Here is a 23,541-nt window from a genome sequence, read left to right as displayed (position 1 = left end):
TAGCACTTGACTGTGAGGATTAGTCTTATCTCACAAGTCTGATAGTCCTGACACTTTATTTTATGTGATTTTTTTAAAGCTACACTGTGTAACTCTTTTAGTTTATTCTTATCTAAAACACTTAGATCTTTCAAAAATATACGTGCTCATTAATGTGTATTTACTTTGTTCAAGTAATAAAGTATTCTCGTGAGTGTATAATATGCCATTGAAAATACATACATGTAAGGGGTTCTAATGTCGGTCGCCATGTTGCCCCTCCATCTTGAAAGTACATTAGCCAAAGAGGGACACACCCGTTAATTTAAGCTTCACCTTTCGCGTTTACGTTTGAGTTAACACTCATGGACGAGGTCGAACTAGAAGCCATGTTAATCTTGGACTACATTGGCCACCGTAGGTGTTAAAACGAAATCGGAATTGAGAGGAACAGAAACTAATGTTCACTGGATGCATGTACCTTTTCACCGCTAGATGGGGGTAAAAATCACACAGTGTAGCTTTAAGTTTACTTTAACAGCCTTTAAAGTTCATAATAGCAGTCAGTATGTTATTATGAATTACTATTTACTTATGTTGCACTTACAGTGCATACTTACCTAAGAAAATACTCTAATAATAACTATAACCTTGGATTAAGAATGAAAAAATGTCAGATAATGAAAAAACATGAATTCAACACCAAAACAATGTTGAACACCAAATAGCTGAAGTGGTGTTGTTAACTCACTATGGATTCATTATAGAAATATCCACAATTTTTGAGTCAAATCAACATTATTTGTAGGCTACAAAATTCAACAGTTATCCAACACTGGCACCTGCGTTGATTCAACAGTGACTCGACGTTAAAATGCCAGCTGGGTTAGTACCTATTATCCAGTTATTAATTACTATAATAAGTACATAGTATTGCTAGCTGCAAAGGGAACGGGGTTTGTAAAATAAAGCACTACCAAATGATATGACTAACATGTCAAAAAAAGCATTACTCTCTTCAGGATAAAAGGAAATAATATACCAGATATAAAGTATAATAGGGCTGGTTAATGTCACTGCTTGTCTAGACTTAAAGATGAATTGTACTAATTCTACATCGTTGTACACTGAACAGAGATACCTCACAGAAACACGAAAGCCACAGTTTGAGACTCTTGAGTGAAAATATATGCAGCAACATGATCTCGGATTCCTTTCGATGTGGCTCATCCTTTAGCTTGTCTTTTCATGAAGAGACTAAAGTGTGAACAAAGACTTTAGTCACAGAGGCTCCCTGCAGATCTTTTTTCTTGGACTCACGCTGAACTTGTACTATTTTATTGGGTTTTCCATTTCCAACAATAAAGTCAAAGTTTCATGAACAATTATGGATGGATAATATGAAATTGAATATTTTGATTGGTAAATGCTTTGATTGTGCATATAGTCTGACATTTAAGATGGCGATGAATGACTTCTTGTGGTGTAGCTAGAGGCACTTATGATGTAATGCTTAAAATGTCAGACATTTTTTTTCAACTTATATAATAATAAACCCTTCAATAATCAGCTTCTCGTTTAAATTAATTAAACCAACTGAGATTGTCATGTTTTTATAAAACTCTCTACCTGCTGTTGACTGACTGAATTTTGTAAGATTATAACCATAGTTCTTCAGGTCAGGGGAATGTTAGCTATTTGTAATGGGAGTCCGGCAGTAGATAGATAGGGGTATGTGAGTCTTGAAAGGAGGGGGGGGGGAAATAAGGATTCAGAGAGAGTTAAGTTGATAAAAGTGAGGTCAACATCATGCTCTCAGCCGCAGACAGATGAGGCAATAAACCACTGCTGTAAAAGCTTAATAAGAGCAAGAGGTGGACAGTAACAAATATTTACTTGAGTACTGTACTTTTTTAGTATCTGTATTTTACTTGAGTATTATTTTTTCTGGAAACTTTTTTACTTTAACTTCACTTCATTTTAAAGACAAAAATCATACTTTTTACTCCACTACATTTCTGTCAAAGTAATGTCAGTCAGGGGATGATTTTGGTTGCAGGGGTTGTGTTTTGGTTGGAAATTAAAGTCGGGGTTTGATGTCAGGACCCGTCTAATGTTGGTTTCTGACATCAACCTGATTTTCATTTTCAACCATAATACAAAGTCTGTCAAACGTTGGAGATGTCAATCTGACATTGGATTCTGACGTCAACCTTTTTCATATTCATTTTCAACGTTGGGTTTGGTCTTCTAAATGCGAATTTTGTCAATGTTTTGAGAACATAGCTTATAGATAACAGTAAGGTTAGCATACTCATACTAAAATCCAAATTTAAATAGGGCACTATTTGAGGGAACAGCCATTTGGCTGTCCGAAACCATTGTGGATGTAAATAAGTGCACTTATTCAATCTGACATTCAATCCCACTACTGGAACTGTGCTCTAGAAATAAATGTGATATTGATATGAGGGTTGGCAGGCTTAGATTAAGAGGCATAAGGTACTATATTACATATAGCCAACAGTTATCATACAGTTAAATATATTACTGACCATATATATATATATATATATATATATATATATATACACGTGTATATGGATAGTATATATACACGTGCATATGGATAGTAATATATTTTGAAATATATACAAATTATTTTCACACAATAAACAGTTTTTTTTATTCATCAAGTTTATTTTTTGTTATTTTGTTTATTTTTTTAATAATTCATATATTATATTATAATTACTATACTATGCTATAATATAAATAGTAATTATATTATAATTACTATACTTAATTACTTTCGGTAGTACTGTATTTTTGTAGATGATCTGACCAAAGACTTCTATTTAATGACTTTTATTTTGTTTATGTGTAAGCTATGGAAGCAGAAGTCACGTGACATAACAACACAAGTTCGGGTGTCATATGATAGTAGTTTCATTTTCAACATGGCTGCGCTTCACATCAGTTTGCTGCTCCAGCTGTTTTTTTGTCTTGTGTTTTCTCTACCCACGGGTCGAAACTCCATCTGCGGATATAAGGTGAGTTTTGGTTTACTGGGTGAATTTTCTGAAGTCTTTCCTTGTAGGATCTTTAAAAGAGATTCGAGTAATTTAAATGTAAAAACTTAAGTTGCCACTGAGGGAAATACAGAAACAACAAAAAGTACCTTGGTAGTAATTATTTTGGACATTTTGTTTTTTTTAGTTTTTTTCCCACTGTGTTTGGGTCATGATGTCGTGCACTAACCAATACATTTTTTTTTTTTTTTTACAAATCATTTATTTTTTGTCTATTTTAAAATATAAGTTGACTCAGTTTTTGCCATTTTGGCAGATCAATTATGAATATATGAGCTTTATTTCCCACTGAAGTGTAAAGGAAACGATTGTAGAATGAGGAAGTGAATCTTTTATGTAAACTTTGGTATCTTTCCTATGTGCATTACCTTATTGGATCTTTTCAGTCATGTCCATCCACAAAGCCTTCCATGCTGAACGTCCACCTGGTTCCTCACACACATGATGATGTTGGTTGGCTCAAGACTGTGGATCAGTACTACTATGGAGGTGAAGTTCTGTTCATGTTAAGTGTTATGTTGTTCGCAAACATGCATTGATATGATAATAGATCGCATTCTTCATGTGACTGTCCATATTCTGCATATGACTGTGTGCTGCTTGTCATATGATATGGCAACGCATTGGAGTGGTAATGTTTAACCTCACACCATAATACACAATAACATTTTGTTGGTGCTAGGCTTATTCAGGCATGCAAATAAACCACAAACCTCTGTGTTTTTGTTCCAATCCTTGTCATTTTTCAGACCGAAACAATATCCAGCATGCAGGTGTTCAGTATATTCTGGACTCTGTGATAGACCAGCTACAGAAGGATCCAGCCCGGCGTTTCATCTATGTAGAGACGGCCTTCTTTTACCGCTGGTGGAGGCAACAGAGCCAGAACACACGCCGAATTGTAACTCAGCTTGTCGATGAGGGTGAGGAGGGTATTTGTTTTGGGGTCAGTGACTGGATATTCCTGAGGATAAAAAGCAATATATATATATATATATATATATATATTAAAAAAAAATAATGACACAACAAATCTGAAGTGACGTAAAAAGTAATAAAGTACTTTTTTTCCACCACATCTTTAAAGTTTTATCCATCTTTACGGATAAAACTCTTTAAAGTCAATGTCTGAGTAAATTAATTATACTAAAAATGTGAAGTTAATAGTATTAAGTACTAATACACTTACACCCTGAATCTTCATAATTATTTTCCATATTTAAGGATGTCTGAGATTACAAAAATAATTAAGAAAAGATTCATAAAACACATTTTTACAAAACCATTGCATATAAAGATTCTAAAATGTAAGATGATGTATAAAGTACTAAAATACTTTATTTACTTCCTAAATATTTATAATTATTTTCCATATTTAAGCATGTCTGAGATAAACATTATAAAAAAAATAATAAAGAAAAGATTAATAAAACACATTTTTATAAAATTATTGTTTTTAAAATATTTTATAATATTGTAAATATTTTTCACTGTCATGAATTATGTAAATTTCTTTCTTTTTCCATAGGTCGTCTTGAGTTCATAAACGGCGGCTGGTGTATGAGCGATGAGGCCACCACACACTATAGCGCTGTCATAGATCAGATGACTTTGGGGCTACGTTTCCTGAACGACACCTTCGGTGAGTGCGGGCGTCCCCGGGTGGCCTGGCACATCGACCCGTTCGGACACGCCAGAGAACACGCCTCCATCTTTGCTCAGGTAATCATAGCACATTTTATGAGACTATGAACGGTGTGGTATAGTGTTGCTGATGGCTCTTCCTTTTTTTTTAAATTTTTTATTATAAAACAGATGGGCTATGACGGTTTCTTCTTTGGCCGTTTGGACTACCAGGACAAGGCTCGCAGGATGAAGACCAAAGAGATGGAAATGCTCTGGAGGGCCAGTGAAAGCCTGACGCCACCGCTTGCTGATCTCTTCACAGGTACTAATCTGTTACATGCTGTTATATACTGTTTAATAATCCAAATTCAGTTTTTTAAATTCTCCCATAGTGCTTGATATAGATCTTTTTATATATATATATATGTTTATTTTTTGCTGCTTATTGCGCTTAAACAGTCAAATACACACAAAATAATGTCAAAATGCCGGTCTTTGTGTATTTACTTAAACACAGTCAGTTATATTTTAAGTGAAGGTAAACGGATATTAAAAATATCTATCAAGCTATGTCGAATGTCAAGTCCTATATATTGTAAGACTGGAAAACTGGTGCCTACTGAAGACAAATGGCATTGCTTGCAGATTAACATTTGACACCCTACCCCCTTTCTCTGAGCATCCTATCTACATCTCTCTCTCTGTCAATAACACTGAAAACTCACACAATAATATGGTTTAATGTCAATGTGATAATTTTTAAGGAGTGTTTAATATCATTTTTAAGTAAGAATATAGAAATATTTTGCACACAAAAGGGTGTCTTTGAGTTAATCACATTCTGGCTTGATTGTCTGAATGCAAATTCTCCTTCCCCCAGTAAGCATGGTGAGGGGATTCAGTAACTTTCCATTGTAGTTTGGTGATTAGATCAGGTAAATTTGGTGATTATATCAGGTAAGGCCTGGCTTTATTTCGGGGAAATGCAACAAGAGTTCAGGGCTGCTATTCTGTATCAGATCAGCCCATATTGCTGTGTCTTTGAGGCTCAGCATTCATGTAGTTAATATGTTGGGTAAAGTTTCTTTGTTCTAAAAACATTTGATGGTTTGCTCTGATTATCTTGTGGAATTGAAATAATACATTTACCTGACATAATAAACTGTTATGACTATTCTAACAGATTTGGACTTTATTTGCATTAGAGTTAAACGGAATAGTCAAGCATTAACATATTAAATGATGCACAGATATCATTGATAAACCTTTTCATTTTATGGAGTCAGATGAAATGAGTTAATACATAAGATTACATTACATGTTACATGTTGCAAGATTACAAGTTGCATTTAATTAAAAATCACTTTGCCATGGAAAAGACGGAACACGCGCGAAAACTTCACCACGAATCGAACTCCGCCATTGGATCGATTTCGTGCCGACTTTACTATATATATCAAATGACTATATATATAAGTTTCATCTCTAAAGGCGTTCTCCCCAATGGCTATAACCCTCCTGAGGGCTTCTGCTGGGACCAGTCTTGTGATGATGCTCCCATAAGAGACGACCCAGACCTCGAGGACTACAACGTGGATGAGATAGTATCGAAGTTTCTCAATGCATCCTATAAGCAGGTAACTAAACAGCTTCGCAGCAATTCTCAGTCCAATATGTAAAGTTCATTGTCTGTGGTTTCCATGGTCATCATTTTTTATTTTATTTCCCAGGCTGCCTTTTATAAGACAAACCACATCATCATGACCATGGGTTCAGACTTCCAGTATGAGAACGCCAATCTCTGGTACAAGAACATGGATAAGCTGATCAAGTATGTAAATGCCCTGCAAGCTAAAGGGAGCATGGTGAATGTGCTTTATTCTACACCGTCCTGCTACCTTCAGGAACTCAACCTAGCCAACCTCACCTGGTTAGTGTGCATATACAGATAACACATTTAGAAGAGGATATCTCTCAAATGTTCCATGTGACATTTTCCTGTCTTGGCTGTTTATCATAGGCCCCTGAAGACTGATGATTTCTTCCCCTATGCTGATGATGCTCATGATTTCTGGACTGGCTATTTTACCAGCCGGCCAGCGCTGAAGTTATATGAGAGACAGAGCAACAGCCGACTACAGGTGATACCCACAACCTTCCTGTCTGAAATAAAAAAAATCTTTTTTTTTAAATTTGTACCGTCTGGTTTTGTCTTTCTAGACATGCAACCAGTTGGAGGTGCTCGGCGGGCCCAAGTCCACATCGGGTCCTTTTGGTGAAGGGGACAGTGATACTATGAGTAAGTCTACATCTACTGTAAATAAATCACTTATGATGGCTTTAATCACTTGGTCTGTTTGAAATCTTATCCTTTTGATTAGGGAGGGCGATGGGTGTGGCCCAACATCATGATGCTGTGTCTGGGACAGAGAAACAGCATGTGGCAAACGACTACGCCAGGAGACTGGCTACAGGCTGGGCACATTGTGAGGTACAAAGATAAAATATTTAAACTAACTAAGCATCCTCCATTATTAGTGGTGCTTGCTACATATAATTCGCCTTATTATGAAGAGGTGTGCTGTTACTAATAAAATTTCTACATGACATGTCATGTAGAACTGTCTATTTTTCTTCATTCATATTCTTATTAATCTGCCTTGCTTCAGGTGGACGATTACGCAATTTTCTTCTAGAAACAAACTTTTATTATTTTTATGTTATCACTGTTAAGCTGCTTTGATACAATCTGTATTGTGTAAAAAGCGCTGTATAAATGAAGTTGACTTTACTTGACTTGACTTAATTCAATTTTAGTGTGCCCCATCTGCATGACATTTTATATTTGCACACAAATAAAATAACAAAATTACAAAACACATGTTTTTGCCACTCTCCCTTTCTTGTTGTAGGTGCTGGTTTTGAATTCTCTGGCTGTTCTCAGTGGTTCTGAAGCTCGGCGTGTGTTCTGTGAGAATCTCAACATAAGTGTGTGTCCCCTCACAGAAAGCAGCCATAAGGTACGATACACGGTAGAGCTGCACGATTAATCGTTAATAAGATCGCATTCTCGATTCAAAGATCCATGCGATCTCATTTCTAAATAAATGGCTTATTAAGCCTTTGACAAAATCTCACTGGAACAGTTAAATCTGCATTTGTGCTGACACTGAGCCAGAGAGAGCAGTTGGCATGTATAATACAAAACATATTCACAGTCTTTTTTTAACCTCAGTTTCATTATTTCTGTGTTACAAATATTCTTATTATTACAGAAATGCTGGGATACGTTTATAAGTCGGATGTTAAAACTGATGTCTATGGCAGTGATCAAAATAATCAAATTTTGATTTGACAGTAATTTTTCAATTAAGGATAATATTAATTGCACTGTTACGCCACTAGGTGGCGACGAGTGACTTAAGTTTTTTTTTTTTACTGGTAGTTGTCATTGAATGATTCATTCAAGAGATTCATTAAAAAAATGCTGATTCATTCTAAATAATTCAGATTAATATACATTTTAAATAGACTGCAGCAATTAACATTTTGTCAGAACGGTTATTTTTAGTTGTTTTGTGCGAGCATCGTGATCTCAGTTTGAAAGAAAAAAAATCATGATTCTCATTTTATCCAGAATCGTGCCGCTCTATTACACAGATTTCAGTAAATAAATGCATACAATAAATGGCATATTCACTATCGAATTGTGATCATTGTTTTTCTTAATCTCTCTCAGTTCTCCATGAATGTGTACAATCCTCTGGGCAGGACTGTAAGCTGGCCTGTTCGTTTGCCTGTCAATGGTTCAATGTACAGTGTTACTGATTCAAATGGGAAAGCAGTGGACAGTCAGGTTGGAAACTGTGTTTGCATGAATTACGTTCGTATGTGTTACATTTATGAAACGAAATCAATAATATTTCCACTTCTCTTGCTGTCGGTCAGGTGGTTCCACTGTCTAAGTCCACACAGGAAGTGAGACGGAACAGGGGTTATGCTAAAGGTGAGCTGGTTTTCCAGGTTGAAGCTCCACCTCTTGGCTACAGTACGTATATCATTTCCATGGTTCAGGATGAGCGTCCAGCATCCAGTTCTAAACCGAAAGCCACTCGCTCCATTCAGAACAAGGTAAATGGAGCAGAATAAGTGGAAATCATCCGTTTAAAATCTTTACTATTATATCAATTTAAAAGAACGGTCCTTTTTTTAATATATTTTAAATGTGACCGCATTTTCAGCATCATTACTCCAGTCTTCAGTGTCACATGATCCTTCAGAAATCATTCTAATATGATTATTTGCTTCTCAAGAAACATTTATTATTATATTACGGTGGAAAACAGTTGTGCTGCTAAATATTTTGGTGGATTTTATTCTTTTAATCTTATTTACTTTTTTTGTATTTTTTTTACTTTCTTTCAAAAACTTTTGAACTATAGTGTATATGAAACTCAATGTGGTTTTTTAGCGTCTAAATACTGTATCTGATAAATGACTTTATGTGAACTTGACTGGTGGTTTTTACATACAAATGTTAGCTAAATGAAAACAAATGTAATTTGCATGTTTTCAGAGAACCGAAAGTAAATGAAAAGATTTTTGCATGACTTAACGGTACAATAGCAAAATATATTGAACTTTTATGATGAAAGCGAGGGTGTGAATAGTAATGACTGTTTCTGATGCAACAACCAACTCAAGATCTACTAGTCAGTCCCAACAGGATTTCACACATTTATTTCTTTATTTATTGCCATCAAAATGACTTATTTTGTGGTGATACATTTATTGTTTTTATCATTAGGATTCCACATTTACCTTGCAAAAACCTGCTTTTTTTTTTCCATTTTGGAGAACTAAATTCCGACACACAACTTTTACGTTTACGGGATGCTTTTTTATTGTTTCGCTGGCAGAATTGCGGAAAACTTGTGGGGCTGACCAGTGTAAAATTAGATTAAAACTGTATATATGTACTACTTTCAATTAGCCTAAAGAATACATCTATTCTTCTGTATGTGTTTTAGTTCTTAAAGGTGACCTTTGATGACACCACAGGTCTGTTAAGCAGCCTGACCAACCTGGAAACGCAGCAAACCATTCGACTCACTCAGAACTTCTACTGGTCAGTTTAGGCTGATTCAGAATCAGTCTCTCCCTTCCAGTGTCTATCTTTTGGATATATACCATTCTAATACTATATTAATTTTGAATTACCTTGGAGTACAAGCAAATACAAATAAATGATTCAGTGCTGTACATTTTGCTTATGAATCTGCATTGAATGTTCCCTCATATAAAAAAGTGATTCGCCACATTTTGTTGCTTCTTGGCACTTACAGGTATAATGCAAGCGCTGGGAATAACAAGGAGAGCAGCCAGCCGTCGGGGGCTTACATCTTCAGACCAAATTCATCAGACCCCTTCATCATTAACAAGACTGCTGAAATACAGATGGTTACTGTGTCCAGCGCAGTTCAAGAGGTGACGCAGCGGTTCAGCCCGTGGGTGTCTCAGGTTGTCCGTTTGTACAAGGACCGCAGGGAACTAGAGCTGGAGTGGACCGTGGGACCCGTGCCTGTCGCGTGAGTCAACATACACACGCATACGCACAGTTCTCTTGATCAAGGAATGAAAGTTAAGGCATTTTCTTTCTCTTTACAGGGATGGTTTAGGGAAAGAAGTGATCACTCGTTTGGACACCGATATCGAGTCCTCTGGATATTTCTACACTGATTCTAATGGCAGAGAGGTTTTAGAGCGACGGTGAGGAGATTAAAAATTAAAGAAATGATTGAAATTGAAAAGAAAGAAGTAGAATATCACAATTTGCTTAAATTGCTGTAGTGTTTGTCATTTACGATATTGTTTAAATATTTAGGGGTCATTGAGATTTTTTTTCTCAAGGATTCATTAAATTGATCAAAAGAGATAGTGAAGACCTTTATAAAGTTTAAAAAGATTTCTATGTAAAATAAATGCATTTTTCCCCTTTCTTTTCATCAAAGAATACCTTAAAAAGGATCATGGTTTCTACAAGAGTATGAAGCAGCACGACTGTTTTCAACTGATAATAAATGTTTCTTGAGCAGCAAATCATCATATTAGAATGATTTCTGAAGGATCATGTGACACTGAAGATTGGAGTAATGATGCTGAATATTCAGCTTTGCTGTCACAAAATGACATTTTGAAAATTGAGTTGTTTTGTCATAATAGGAAAGACTATCGGCCCACTTGGGATTTGAAGCAGACAGAGCCAGTTGCCGGAAACTACTATCCAATCAACTCGCGCGCTTACATCAAGGCAAGTGTTGTGCAGCCAATCATGTCAGCCTCCATCTCTTCTTTTGTATAATTTTTATTTGTTTTAATGTTGGCTTTTTCAACATTTTAATCTCATTGACATATTCTCCTTTATTTGTTGTCTTTTCATATTTCCCTGTCTTCATCTTCGCTTTCTGTTGTCACTCATTCTCATAAACAGCCTTGAGCTGCCCTAACATGTCAAGAAATTTAATGTGTGCGTGTGTGGATTTAGGATGACAAGCGTCAGCTAACAGTTGTGACTGATCGCTCTCAAGGGGCCAGCAGCATCTATAACGGATCGCTGGAAATCATGGTAAAACAAAATAATCTTTCCTTCTCTGTCAAAATCTCTCTGTTCACTTCAAATTAAAAATGGTTTTCTGGCTTTAAAGGGATAGTTCAATTTGAAATTAATTTTTGATATGTTTTAGCTTACCTCAAGGGCATCCAAGATGTAGGTGTCTTTGTTTCCACAGCATTTTCAATTTGGACATTTTTTGGTCCACCTCAAAGAGCATGCATAGAGAAGTCCAAATGGGCTTTATGCACAGCTGCTTGTTTCCTGTCTGCCATTATTGGGCAAAATTGATGAATTCAGGTGTGTCTGATTATTGTCGTGACTACTGAGGTCAAGCACACCTGAATTAATCAATGTGTCCAATAATGGCAGACAGGAAACAAGGAGCTGGCTGAAATTCAGGAAGTTCAGTTGGACATTTTATTCAGATCATTTCGACGGCTGTTAACAAGAGATAAAAACTATATAAATACTGTTAGTTTTCACACACAAGCCGCTCATTTCGTGTCTTAGCCCATCAATGTGTACTTACATTCACGAGTCATTAAATCATGTTTTATTTGGACTTCTCTGTGCATGCTCTTTTATGGTGCTATATACAAAAAAGTTTATTATTATTATTTATGAGATGGTCTCTTACTGCTTATTTCTGACACTGAATAAAAATAAAAATAAAAACTTCCATAGTCTCTATATGCCAACAGCTAATTAAACTCTCTCTCAGCTGCACAGAAGACTGCTGTATGATGATTTTAGGGGGGTGGGAGAGCCTCTCTCTGAACCAGGAGAGTTTTTTCGTGGTTTAGTTGCCCGAGGCCGTCTGCTGCTGACCCTCACTCCCCCAGACATGGCCGCAGATGTCCACAGACCCCTCGCACAGGGCATGGTGCTGCAACCCCTGCTCTCCTTCCAGGATGGCACACCTCCCCCCAACACTAAACTGGAGGTTTGTAGAGGATCGGTGAATGGATGAACTTTAGCTTGAACTCTTTGCAGATGACTGATCATTCTCTATCCCATAGTTCTCTGGGCTTCAGGCTGCTCTGCCCCCTGCTGTTCACCTGCTGACACTGTCTCAGTGGGAGAAAGATTTGGTTTTGATTAGACTGGAACATCAGTACCAGGCCAAAGAGAGCAAAACACACTCACAGCCCGCTACGGTCAACTTACAGGTAACAGTCTAAATTTTCATTCCCAGCTACCCACTTCCAGTTAATCCCACTGTAGTTGCACATAAACAGGGGCTGCACATAAAGTTTTGGAACAAACATCCAAAATAGTTCTGGTGCCATGCAAGATGTTCTAACTATTTAAATGATCTTTCGTATGCATTTAGCACGGCACTAAACTTGTTGACTAATCTTTTAGCTTGGGCTCTTTGATGAACTGAACGCTTTTAAAGTACTTAGTTTGCAATGCAAGTACTTTAAAAGACATTATGCAAGCGCTGGGAATAACAAGGAGATGCATTTCCCCCCCTCCACCTACACACTTCCAGTTAATCCCGCTGTTGTCAAACACTGATTGTGTTTCACACAGAACATGTGAAGCATTCCCAGATTTTCATTATTAAGAATAGGCATTTCTAAAAAAAGAAAAATTGAAAAAGAAAAAAAAGTTCTCATCCAATGGAACCTATAGTGGTGAATAGAAACTACAACAAACATAATTTTGGGTTCTTAATTGCCCAATTGGTCAGAAGAGAGAAAGATGTCATATTTGCCATCACTACATTTGCCATGGTTTCAGAAACACTCACTAAGCAGCATTAACAAGTTTTCTGTAATGTAATGCCAAGGTAATAAAACACAAAGTATTGTCTTATAAATGTACATAAAAAAAGCAAAAAAGTGTGTATGTATATATATATATATATATATATATATATATATATATTAGGGCTGTGCAAAGATTAATTGCGATTAATCGGATCCAAAATAAAAGTTTGTGTTCATAATATAGGTGTATGTGCTGTGTATAATTATTTTGTATATATAAATACATATGCATGCATGCATATTTATTTGCACGTAAATACTGTATATATATATATATATATAAATAAATTTATGTAATATATAAATATTTTATTTTTATTTTCTTAAATATATACATGCATGTGTGTGTATTTATATATACAAAATAATTATACACAGCACAAAAATATATTATGTAAACACAAACTTTTATTTTGGATGTGATTAATCGCAATTAATCTTTAAATATAAATCATATCTATATTTATATATTTATTGTAAGTATAGTCAGTTCAGTCTTGAGGGCCTTTTATGTTCTTATAGTAATAAAATAAAACAAAACTAAAAAACGGATAATTAATCATTTTAATACTGATAATGTTTGTCTCTTCGCCTGTGCAGAAGCTGTTTTCTACTCTTGAGGTGCTCGGAGTGTCTGAGATGAGTTTAGGGGCAAATCAATGGAAAGATGACATGAGCCGCCTGCAGTGGAACACGGGTAACTATTACTCTGGGAACAATTGTTATTTACTCTAATAATATCTGAATCCTCAATTGTTAAACACTTAAATGCTTGATGTGTTAATCTTTCAGAAAAGAAATCAAAGCCCCTTCCTCTCGGCGTCAGAGAGCCCTCACCATGGGAAGTAACACTAAACCCAATGGAGATCCGCACCTTCCTGTTACGGATACGACAGCTGTAGAATTGACAGATCACTGTAAGAGCCAATCAGAGTGTAGCATTGGAGTATCTAAACCCTGCCTGCCATTGATTCAGAGCTGAACTACACAGCATAGGTTTGAGGATTTTTCTGTATACTTCAGTTGCATAATCCAGGGAACTAAATTCTTTTTTTTTTTTTAATTGTTCAAAGAATGAATATTCTTCAAACTGCTCTCTGTGCCAGATGTTCATAAAGATGTATATGATCTATAAGAACTTTAAGTATTGAAGTTTTTTTCTGCATTAATCTTATGAGCTGGTTTGGTTAGTAACTGGCCAAATCAGCTTCTTGTATTTCTTCTGTGTTGTCGGCACATCTCTAAAAAATTCATGTGCAATAATTTTGATTGTATTTTTCTACTTTGCCTATCATACAAAAATGACATTTTTATGAATGAACTGTGGCATAAATGTAATGATCAGAAATAAAGTAAAAATGTTTTTAACTGATACATGATGCGTACTTCTCATGCTCAATACATTACAAAAACACACATTCTCTTAATATTTATTTGCCAGGAGAAAATAAAACTATTTCCAATAATAAAATGTCCCACTTATTCCCGGGTTATCGGGTAAATTAAACTTGCCTTGCACAAATCCAATTAACATAAAACAAGCTTTAGGTCCAAATCTGTACAGACCTTGTGAACAGAAGTGCACATTTAGACAGCCAAGAGAACATTCATTTACAAGTCGTAAAGTCTCAGTCTTTAACTAGCTGTCACAGCTGTGTGATGTACATACTGTAGTGAGAAAACCAATTAGTCCATCTTGTCCTTGTTGGTTTCTTGCTCAAGCTCATGTGAATAGCAGCATTTGTCTCCATGTGTACATGTTCCCTAAAAAAGAAAGAATAGCATTTTTAGGTAGAGAGTTGAATTAATAATAATAATAATAATTCATTACATTTATATAGCGCTTTTCTCGGCACTCAAAGCGCTTCACATAGAGGGGGGAATCTCCTCAACCACCACCAGTGTGCAGCATCCACCTGGATGATGCGACGGCAGCCATAGTGCGCCAGAACGCTCACCACACACCAGCTTACTGGTGGAGAGGAGACAGTGATGAAGCCAATTGGTATATATAGGGATGATTAGGAGGCCATGATGGACAGAGGCCACTGGGCAAATTTGGCCAGGATGCCGGGGTTACACCCCTACTCTTTCGAAAGACATCCTGGGATTTTTAATGACCACAGACCTCGGTTTAACGTCTCATCCGAAGGACGGTGCTCTTTGACAGTATAGTATCCCCATTACTATACTGGGGCATTAGGACCCACACAGACCACAGGGTGAGCACCCCCTGCTGGCCTCACTAACACCTCTTCCAGCAGAATTATTGGTTATTAATTATTTATTTTTAATTATTGGTCCAGAATTATTGGTTATACAAGTGGTTTATTTTTAACTGACTACTGAATCTTAATTAACTTTGAATTAACTTTTGTAGTTATTAATGTGTTGTGATTGGTCAACAGCTTTGACCGCGTTTCGGAAATGTCACATCCTATACCATAAACGCAAGTTTCAACACAAAACTAACGCAACTCAACCAGGCCTTGCCTGCTTCTTTTTTTTTGGCGCATGCTTTGGGTGGGAATTATTTAAATGAGGAATACTGTGACATGTACGTTCCAAGAAGTAAATGTAAAACTACAATCGAGATGTTTCAGGGAGTTCAGAAACAGTGTTAACTGATATTAATATTATTGTGCTTTATAAATATATAATAATAAATATATATAAATATTTTTGTGCTTTGAAGATCTTTTTCATGCTCAAACAGCAACATTACACACTAAAGAAAGCTGAAAATGTAAAGAAGCATACACTAGGTCCTCTTTACATTTGAAAATTAAAAAGAAAAAAATTCTTCTCATAATAATTTTCAAACACTGACCAATTTGGAAATGATATAATAAAAGCAACATGTTTGAAAGTCAAATCATTAACTGAATTCCAGTGAACGTACCTTTCGAAACCTTTTACATGGGAGGCTCTTGAGTTGAGAAGAGTCTGTGATCGGTTTCTTTCTTTTACCCTGAAAGTGTTTTCTTTTGTCCTCCAGCTCAGATGAGATTCCTCCACTAAATACAAGAGGGAAAAAGATTAATACTTTTAAGATCAACTGAAAGATTTTCACTATGGACAATATTAGTATGACCAACCCAGCCTTGGCACGTGCTTTGGGTCCCCAGTTGGCCTGTGGGTTCTCCTGGAAACGGGTGAGGTGACGTTTCCGTGACTGAGGGTTTGCGTCCTCTCTGATCTCAAAGCAGGCCTGAAGACTAAATGAGTGAATATGAAGATTAAGGGTAATAAAGTTGTATTTTTATTAAGTTAAAACAAAATTAAACTGCAATTAAGCCAAACTAAAAAGCACAGCAACAGATACATGGATTTTAGTATAAAATGTAAAATAGTCACTACATCCTTACGTTGGTTCTGTGGAGAGAATGCGGTGGGCAGGACTAGTTTCTGATAACCGCTCTCTCTTCACAGGGTTTGACTTTTCCTGAGGGATAAGCAAACAGAGAAACTACATTAGAAAACAAGGCATTGTCTTAAGAACTCTTGAGGAGGATCTTATGAGTGAATGCGGATCACTCACCCAGCAGCGCATGATATCCCATAACACCCTAGCGGGAGCGTCGGTCTTCACAGCATTCTTACAGGCATGTGAAAAAGATACTCTGTACCCAGCGTGCAGGAGAGCTGACCTACACAATAGATAGAAAGTGAGGACACGCTGCTATCTACTTACAGGGCTTGATACTTTTTTGCTCACCAGCCACTTTGGCTAGTGGTTCTCCAAAGTTACAAGCTACTCAGCATTTTCACTGGCCACAGTTTTGACATAAATTCCTGTGGGGAAAAACTGCCATATAGATATTCGTAAACATTGTCTCATAATTTGGCAGCAGGTATATTAGGCTGCTGTCACTTTAAGACCTGACGCATGGATTTATTACACAGTTACACATGCATTTTCCTTCTCAACTGCTTATGTTCACTTAAAACATAACCGACTGTGTTTACTCAACAAGACCAGCATTTTGAGTGTATTTGACTTTTTAAGAGCAAATTACCAGTGAAAAAGACCTCAATTTCATACTAAGAGGTGGCTTTATCGCCTTTTTTCACCTTTGTTGCCATTGGCTTTTGGCTTGCTTAGTTGGGGACATTAAATTTAACATTTAATTTAATATTAAACAATAATATTGATCTGCCTAAATTGACACCATTATATGAGAACTGAACTGAGCTGGATGATGACCTTAAGGTTTTTTTTTTCAGAGCGGCTATATATAAATTAACTAAATTAATAACATTTTACAACTAAAATGAAACATCACTGAACTTACTTAAGCTGGACTATGACACTATTTTCTTCTGGAAACAAACTTTGTTGCATTATTTTCCTGTTATCTCTGTAAAGCTGCATTGAAACAGTCTCTATTGTAAAAAGCGCTGTATAAATAAATGTGACGACTTGACTTGACTTCATGTGCCACACTTTGGGTGTCTGTGAGCACAAAATCTGCGGAAATTAGTAAAATATACGCAATACCCGCAATCCCTCGCTGAAATTCAAGCCCTGTTAAACCAATAATATTCATCTAGAGCAGGGGTGGGGAACATCGGTCCAGGAGGGCCGCTGTCCTGCAAAGTTTAGCTCCAACCCTGAAAGAAACTCATCTGATTGTAGCCTTAGTGAACCTGAAGACATTGATTAGTTTGTTCAGGTGTGTTTGATTAGGATTGGAACTAAACTCTGTAAGACTGTGGCCCTCCAGGACCAACATTCCCAACATTCCCTCACCTCTGATCCAGAGGAAATAAAACGAGCGAGTGAGGGGAGGCGGGTTTGTGTCAAACTGCTGTCATAGAGATGAGAGAGTGAGAAAGTGCAGCTTATATCGTGTATCTATGGAAAATTAGTATTGGAAGCCGTTTCAAATATTTCAGTATCAATATGTATCGAAAAATCTCTAGTTTTGACAACACTACATTGAGTTTACCTGAATTGCAGCATGGGCGGCGTGTTGCAGTGAACTGTGCTGCACAGATGATCTAAAGTATAGTACAGAGGAACATCCTGCAGCTCCTGAAACACACATCATTCTCTCAGCACTCATTCTCATCTAGTCAGTGAACCAAATGTTATTGCCTGGAGACGTTAAAGATGTTATAATTATCTTGATGATTATGAACACTAAGTTTAATAATGACTGACCTCAGTCACCATGCTAAGCATCCCTTCGATCCGCTTGGACGTTCTGAAGCGAGTGGGGTTCCCTGAAATGGCACCCAGAATCTTCTGAACAAATGTAATGTCATGAAGAGGCTCCGCCCAGACCGGGCCACCTAACTACAAACACAGAGAGAGGAACAAAGAAATTAAAACAAGGAAGAACTAAAACTTCATGGTTGAAATATACTATAGCATGTACCATCACAATGCAAATGTGTTGTTAAACCATTGAAAAATATAACTGCACACTTACTTGTAAGTTTATTTGCACCTACATAAGTGCATTTGCTTAAATACTTCGTTGAAACATGTAAATTAAAATCTGAGGTAGTACTCAAAATAAATATTTAGGTCAAAGGGTTACAGCTGATAACATTTTTTTTGGGAATCCCTGATGTACAGTATGAAAAATGTATGTTAATTTTATTAATATTAATGGCAATTAATATTAATTCGTTTTGATTTGATAGATGACACATAACAGCATTATTAAATTATTTGTGTTTAAGACATTATAAAAATAGGGGAAATTAAATGGAACAATTAAATATCTAATATGTGCTGATATACATCCAATAACAACTGATACTGATATATTAACAAATCTCTAATATTGGCAGATAACCAACATGGTTTATAATAAGTAGGGAGGTATGCATAAGTGCAAACTAATTAACAACGCATCAAAGGGATATTTTATTTTTTGTAATAAACATAAGAGGAGATATTGATGGTTCAGACCTGGTGTCTCTGCCCACAGTGTTCACAGTTAGGCCCTACAGGTGGTCCAGTGGCTGCTGAATATTTCATACTGTAACAAACACATAAATAAACACAATGATACTTCCACTACAAAAGCATTCAGAAAAATGTGAAACGGGAGATATAAGATCAATTCTGGAGATAGAAACACTCACTGTTTGCCTTGGCTTATCCTTTTCCCCATCCTCTGCAGATGGAACGCACCACAGCCGACACAGTTATACAGCAGCGCCTGCTTACTGCAAAACACACACAAACACACACACACGATGTTTGAATGTTTTTGAAATAAGTCACTTATGCTTGACATTTTCTATTTGAATACATTTTAAAATATATAGACAGTCAGAATAAACCATAAATAAACCGTGAATGTTACCTTGCAGAGTTTTTGACTACCGCCTGGCCGGTTTTGACTCTGACGAACACGCGGATGTAGAAATCCACACTCACGCTCAAAAGAGGTTCAATGTAGCGCTGATGCACGGCTGCTCTCTGATCTAAACTGTGCAGGATTATACGCAGGGCCTAGAATAAAAAGGAAGAGAGTGTGAGAAAGACAGCTATGATAAAGTGTTGCCTTCATTCCATCCATTCATCAAAACCCCAGTGAGCACCTCTTACCATCTCATGACAGTATTTGGACTTGATGGACATAGAGCCATACTTGCTGTAGCAGGTCTCCCCGCTGTTTCCAGCCATTACAGCCATGTCCGTACACGTGACGCAAAGCAACCCTGACAACGAGAGAGCGTGATTACTCATGTATATGTGCATGTGAGAGAAAAGCAACAGCAACTGACTCACCTCCCTCACTCACAGCCTGGACAGCCGCGTCCAGAAACGGTGATGGGCTGCCATAGGGGTCTAGGTCAATTACATCATAGCGTTCCTTCCTCCCTCTTGCTTCATACATTACCATACTGGAAAGATGGGGTTATACCAGGATTTAGGACAAAACCGAATTTGTATTATTGTTCATATATACGTATATATGTGTGTGTGTGTGTATAAATATTTCAAATATTAAATATTATTATTAATATTACATTTTAAAAAGTTTGTCGAAGTGCTAAATTTCAAACTAAAATACGTGTATGAGGCTATATAGAAGAAATACATTTTTTTTTAAAAATGGTAACACTTTACAAAAAGGTTTTATTTGCTAACTACATTAGTTAACATGTACTAACCTAACAATGAACATAATTTCTACAGCATTTTTTAATCTTAGTTAATGTTAATCTCAACTAATACTAATAACTTTAAGACAAAAAGTTATATCTATCAACTTCAGTTAATGTACCATGAACTAACATTAACAAAAGTTAATAAATGCTGTAAGAATATATTGTTCATTTTTAGTTTAAGTTAATAATTGCAATAAATAAATAAAGTCAATAAATGAAAACTTATTGTAAAGTGTTAAAATGATATACTTAAAATAATGAATTAAAATGTACTTAAAAAATGAATAATTAATAAATTAATAAATACTACAATAGCATTTAAATTACTAAAATAACTACTTAAACTTTAAATAAGTGCTAAAATGAATTAAAGATATAAATATACAAAAACTATATATGTGTATGTAAAATATGTACAAAAGAAATGTCTAAAACTGAAACTAAAAAATAAATAATTTAATTTGAAATATTGATAAATACTATACCAGTATTTTAATAACACTACAATTACACAACAAGCCAACACATACTTCAGCTGTCAATAGATGTTTGTGAGTGTCTAAGCAAATAGTTGAATATAAAGAGGACCTGGCATCTCTTTGGCTGGCTTGCAGTATGTGGGACACGTTGTTGTGTTGTGCATTGCGGGCGATCAGCGCTGCAGCTTTAGCAGAGTAATCATTAGCAGTGATGCTCTTCAGGCCAGGAACCTCCAGAGCAAAGCGTACTGAACGCAGGCCTGACGCTGCCAGACCCTCCAGCACACACAGACCTTGCTAGAGCAAAAGAGACATAAATCACAGTACATTTACTTATTGGCAGACACTTTTAGACAAAGTGATTCACAAATGAGGAAAAAAAACAACAAGCGAGTCATAAGGAAACAGACAAAGACAGACCTCACATCTTTCCCCTACAGATGCAGTGATGTATTCCTTCTCATCAGCCTCTTCTTCCTTTAGTTGCTCATTTTCAGGCTGTTCTGATACTTCCTGATCCACCATTCCATTCTTCTCCTCTGAGAGTCGGACCACGACTCTGTCTTTCTCCCCAGGGACCAGGATCCGGACGCCCCTTTGAGCCAGCTGATCCCTGGCAAACTCTGTGATCACCGCACACCTGATTAAAGAAGATATATGGGAAGTTTAAAGGCGAGGTTAGAAAATAAAACATCACGAGATGTCACACTGGACGGCATACTCACGTTAAATCTCGGTTGAACTCCTGCACGGGGTTGTAGAACACCTCATTGGCACTTGGGAATAAAATGGCAGCCTTTCCTTCCCTGACAACTGTCTCCCCAGGCAAAAGCCCAGGTTCTGTAGATGAGGTCTGATTTCTTTCTGTAGAGCTGGAGGGATTGGTGTCTTCCTTTGGTACTGCTGTGGTAGAACTGTCACATGCACTGATGGTGTCCTGGGATTCTTCGGGTTCTTTCTTGCTGTCCATTGTTTTGAAATTTTTCAGGACACAACTGCACCTTGTTGGGAGGATCTGAAGGAAGGAAGCTCTCTTCTTAGGAAATGCCAATGACAAACCAAGACACCTATTGGACACCTGAAGTGTAGTCCTTGCTAACATCTATCAAAGAAAAACCTTGTGACCTGTCAACACAAAATTGATTTTAGTTAATAATAAGTGCTTACAAACTCCTACATGCTATGTCAGCTTAATTTATATATATACAAACCGCTCCCAACTTCCCACACCTTTTGACTGAAGGATTTCAATAAGTTAACCATTTTTTCAGTCAAATATTTTAAAACCAATTTAAATACATTTATATACATATACAACTCACATACAATTTCAACCCATTAAATTAACTATATATACACTTGACAAATGTTTCTAAACCTGGGCATCTTCACATTCAATGTAACTAGCCAAGTTAGCATTACAATTTATCTCGCCTTCCTCCTAACCGCTAATTATACTTCCAAAAAAATACTTTAGTAATGTCATAGCAAATCAGTCACGAACAAAAAATATACCACATCGCTAAATGTACACTACCATACACACTTGTCAACTGTTAGCTCGTGTGTTTTCAGGGAGAATTCACGTGCAGCTCACCGCTGTATGTGAACTACGGAAGCCTTGTAGTACTAAACGCCTGACTGAGACGCCAGGCACTGCGCATGCGCTCAGCGAAAGCGCTACAACACTGTAAAATAAGGACACCGAGGACAAAGCAGTGCCATTTAGGAACTAGTTTCAACGGATTTAGGGTTATTTCATAATGTTTCATAATACGAACTTTTATATACACATAGCAGTAATTAGAGAATGTCAGTGACTAACAGAATCAGAATATAACAATGTATTTTATATTATATTGCTTTTATTCAGATTCCTGACACTATAGTCTGTGCTTGTCTATGCTTTAGCAATGTTGCATGCAAAAAAACAACAACAAAAAACAAAAACAAAAAAACAAATCATTAAAACTGAATGCCAGGAAATGAGGAGTAAATTCAAAATTGTTCTGTACAGTTTAATAAACAGACAGATTTTATCTGCTCCATATTTAAATGAATTGCCATTATTATTACCAAATTCCTGGTGTATATTGATGTGAACAATCGGTGATTTGTATATAAAATAAATGTCAAAGGTTTTTTTATTGGGAAGATAAAAAAAAAAAAAAACACACACCAGAAGTTCGGACAAGCCACACTGCAAAAAAAAAAAAAAGAAAAAGAAAAAAGAAAAACATGATTTGTTATCATGACATTTTTTCTGCTGTCAAATCAACTTAGATAATTTATGTGGTTCAGATAACATAATATTTTGAGTTTCTGATTAATAAATCAATCCCCTTCATTGTGTTAACTCAATTTTTCAATTTCAATGAACTGAAAGTTAAGGCAACCAGGTTACTTAATTTTTTAAGTTAAACCACCAATATTTTTTTACAGTGATCATTTTTAATATAACTCTGTGTTCTGCTGAAAGAAGAAAGCCATATTCACAAGATGGCTTGAGGGTGAGTAAATATGGGATTTTAAAAGTACAGTTGTCATGACAGCACGTATTAATCCATTTTATAGTTCACATTTCTATACTGGTATACTTTAAACATAAATATATAAGTACATATGACTTCTCTGCACAGCATTAAACGTTCTTGATATTTATATGCCACTACAGTTGCTCCTTCTGTTCAAATGTCACATTCTACCAAATAATCTAATCCAGTCACGCTCTATAAACACTAATTGTCTGTACGCCATATAATGTGACCCCATTAGAGCGACGTGATGGACATATCTGGGAGGCGTTTAATACAAGCAAGCACTTCTCCAGTGCGCCATGC

The 23,541-nt window shown here is 36.2% G+C and overlaps 2 protein-coding genes across 4 annotated transcripts; one reads left to right on the top strand and one right to left on the bottom strand.

The window, feature by feature from the left end:
* The first annotated feature begins 2,880 nt into the window (after positions 1-2,880).
* On the top strand, positions 2,881-14,457 carry man2b1 (mannosidase, alpha, class 2B, member 1). The gene is made up of 22 exons (XM_039673259.2): positions 2,881-3,032; positions 3,458-3,560; positions 3,821-3,994; positions 4,600-4,793; positions 4,887-5,019; positions 6,189-6,334; positions 6,428-6,627; positions 6,718-6,838; positions 6,918-6,996; positions 7,079-7,188; positions 7,610-7,717; positions 8,437-8,553; positions 8,646-8,828; positions 9,728-9,825; positions 10,043-10,285; positions 10,365-10,466; positions 10,920-11,007; positions 11,242-11,322; positions 12,032-12,253; positions 12,330-12,479; positions 13,686-13,782; positions 13,878-14,457. Exons 1-22 carry the CDS (start codon positions 2,940-2,942, stop codon positions 13,985-13,987), a joined length of 2,952 nt encoding a protein of 983 aa, XP_039529193.2. The 5' UTR covers positions 2,881-2,939; the 3' UTR covers positions 13,988-14,457.
* Positions 14,458-14,499: 42 nt separating this feature from the next.
* trmt1 (tRNA methyltransferase 1) lies at positions 14,500-22,339 on the bottom strand. 3 transcript variants are annotated; one of them, XM_039673260.2, is made up of 16 exons: positions 22,248-22,339; positions 21,427-21,826; positions 21,122-21,341; positions 20,811-20,998; positions 19,840-19,955; positions 19,657-19,769; positions 19,412-19,560; positions 19,188-19,271; positions 19,012-19,081; positions 18,253-18,387; positions 18,038-18,123; positions 16,627-16,735; positions 16,454-16,530; positions 16,184-16,303; positions 15,988-16,102; positions 14,500-14,849 (listed from the first exon to the last, which is right to left on the bottom strand). In XM_039673260.2, the coding sequence occupies exons 2-16, from the start codon at positions 21,801-21,803 to the stop codon at positions 14,772-14,774; spliced, it is 2,037 nt and encodes a 678-aa protein (XP_039529194.2). In that variant the 5' UTR covers positions 21,804-21,826; positions 22,248-22,339; the 3' UTR covers positions 14,500-14,771. The 3 variants fall into 3 exon arrangements, with proteins under 3 accessions (XP_039529194.2, XP_039529196.2, XP_039529195.2); XM_039673262.2 differs by having other exon boundaries at positions 22,299-22,335; XM_039673261.2 differs by having other exon boundaries at positions 22,239-22,322.
* Between the last annotated feature and the right edge of the window lie 1,202 nt (positions 22,340-23,541).

Source organism: Pimephales promelas, chromosome 21, assembly GCF_988280905.1.
Source record: "Pimephales promelas chromosome 21, fPimPro1.hap1.1, whole genome shotgun sequence".
In the NCBI taxonomy this organism is placed as follows: Eukaryota; Metazoa; Chordata; class Actinopteri; order Cypriniformes; family Leuciscidae; genus Pimephales; species Pimephales promelas.
This window is presented reverse-complemented; position numbering and strand designations above follow the sequence as displayed.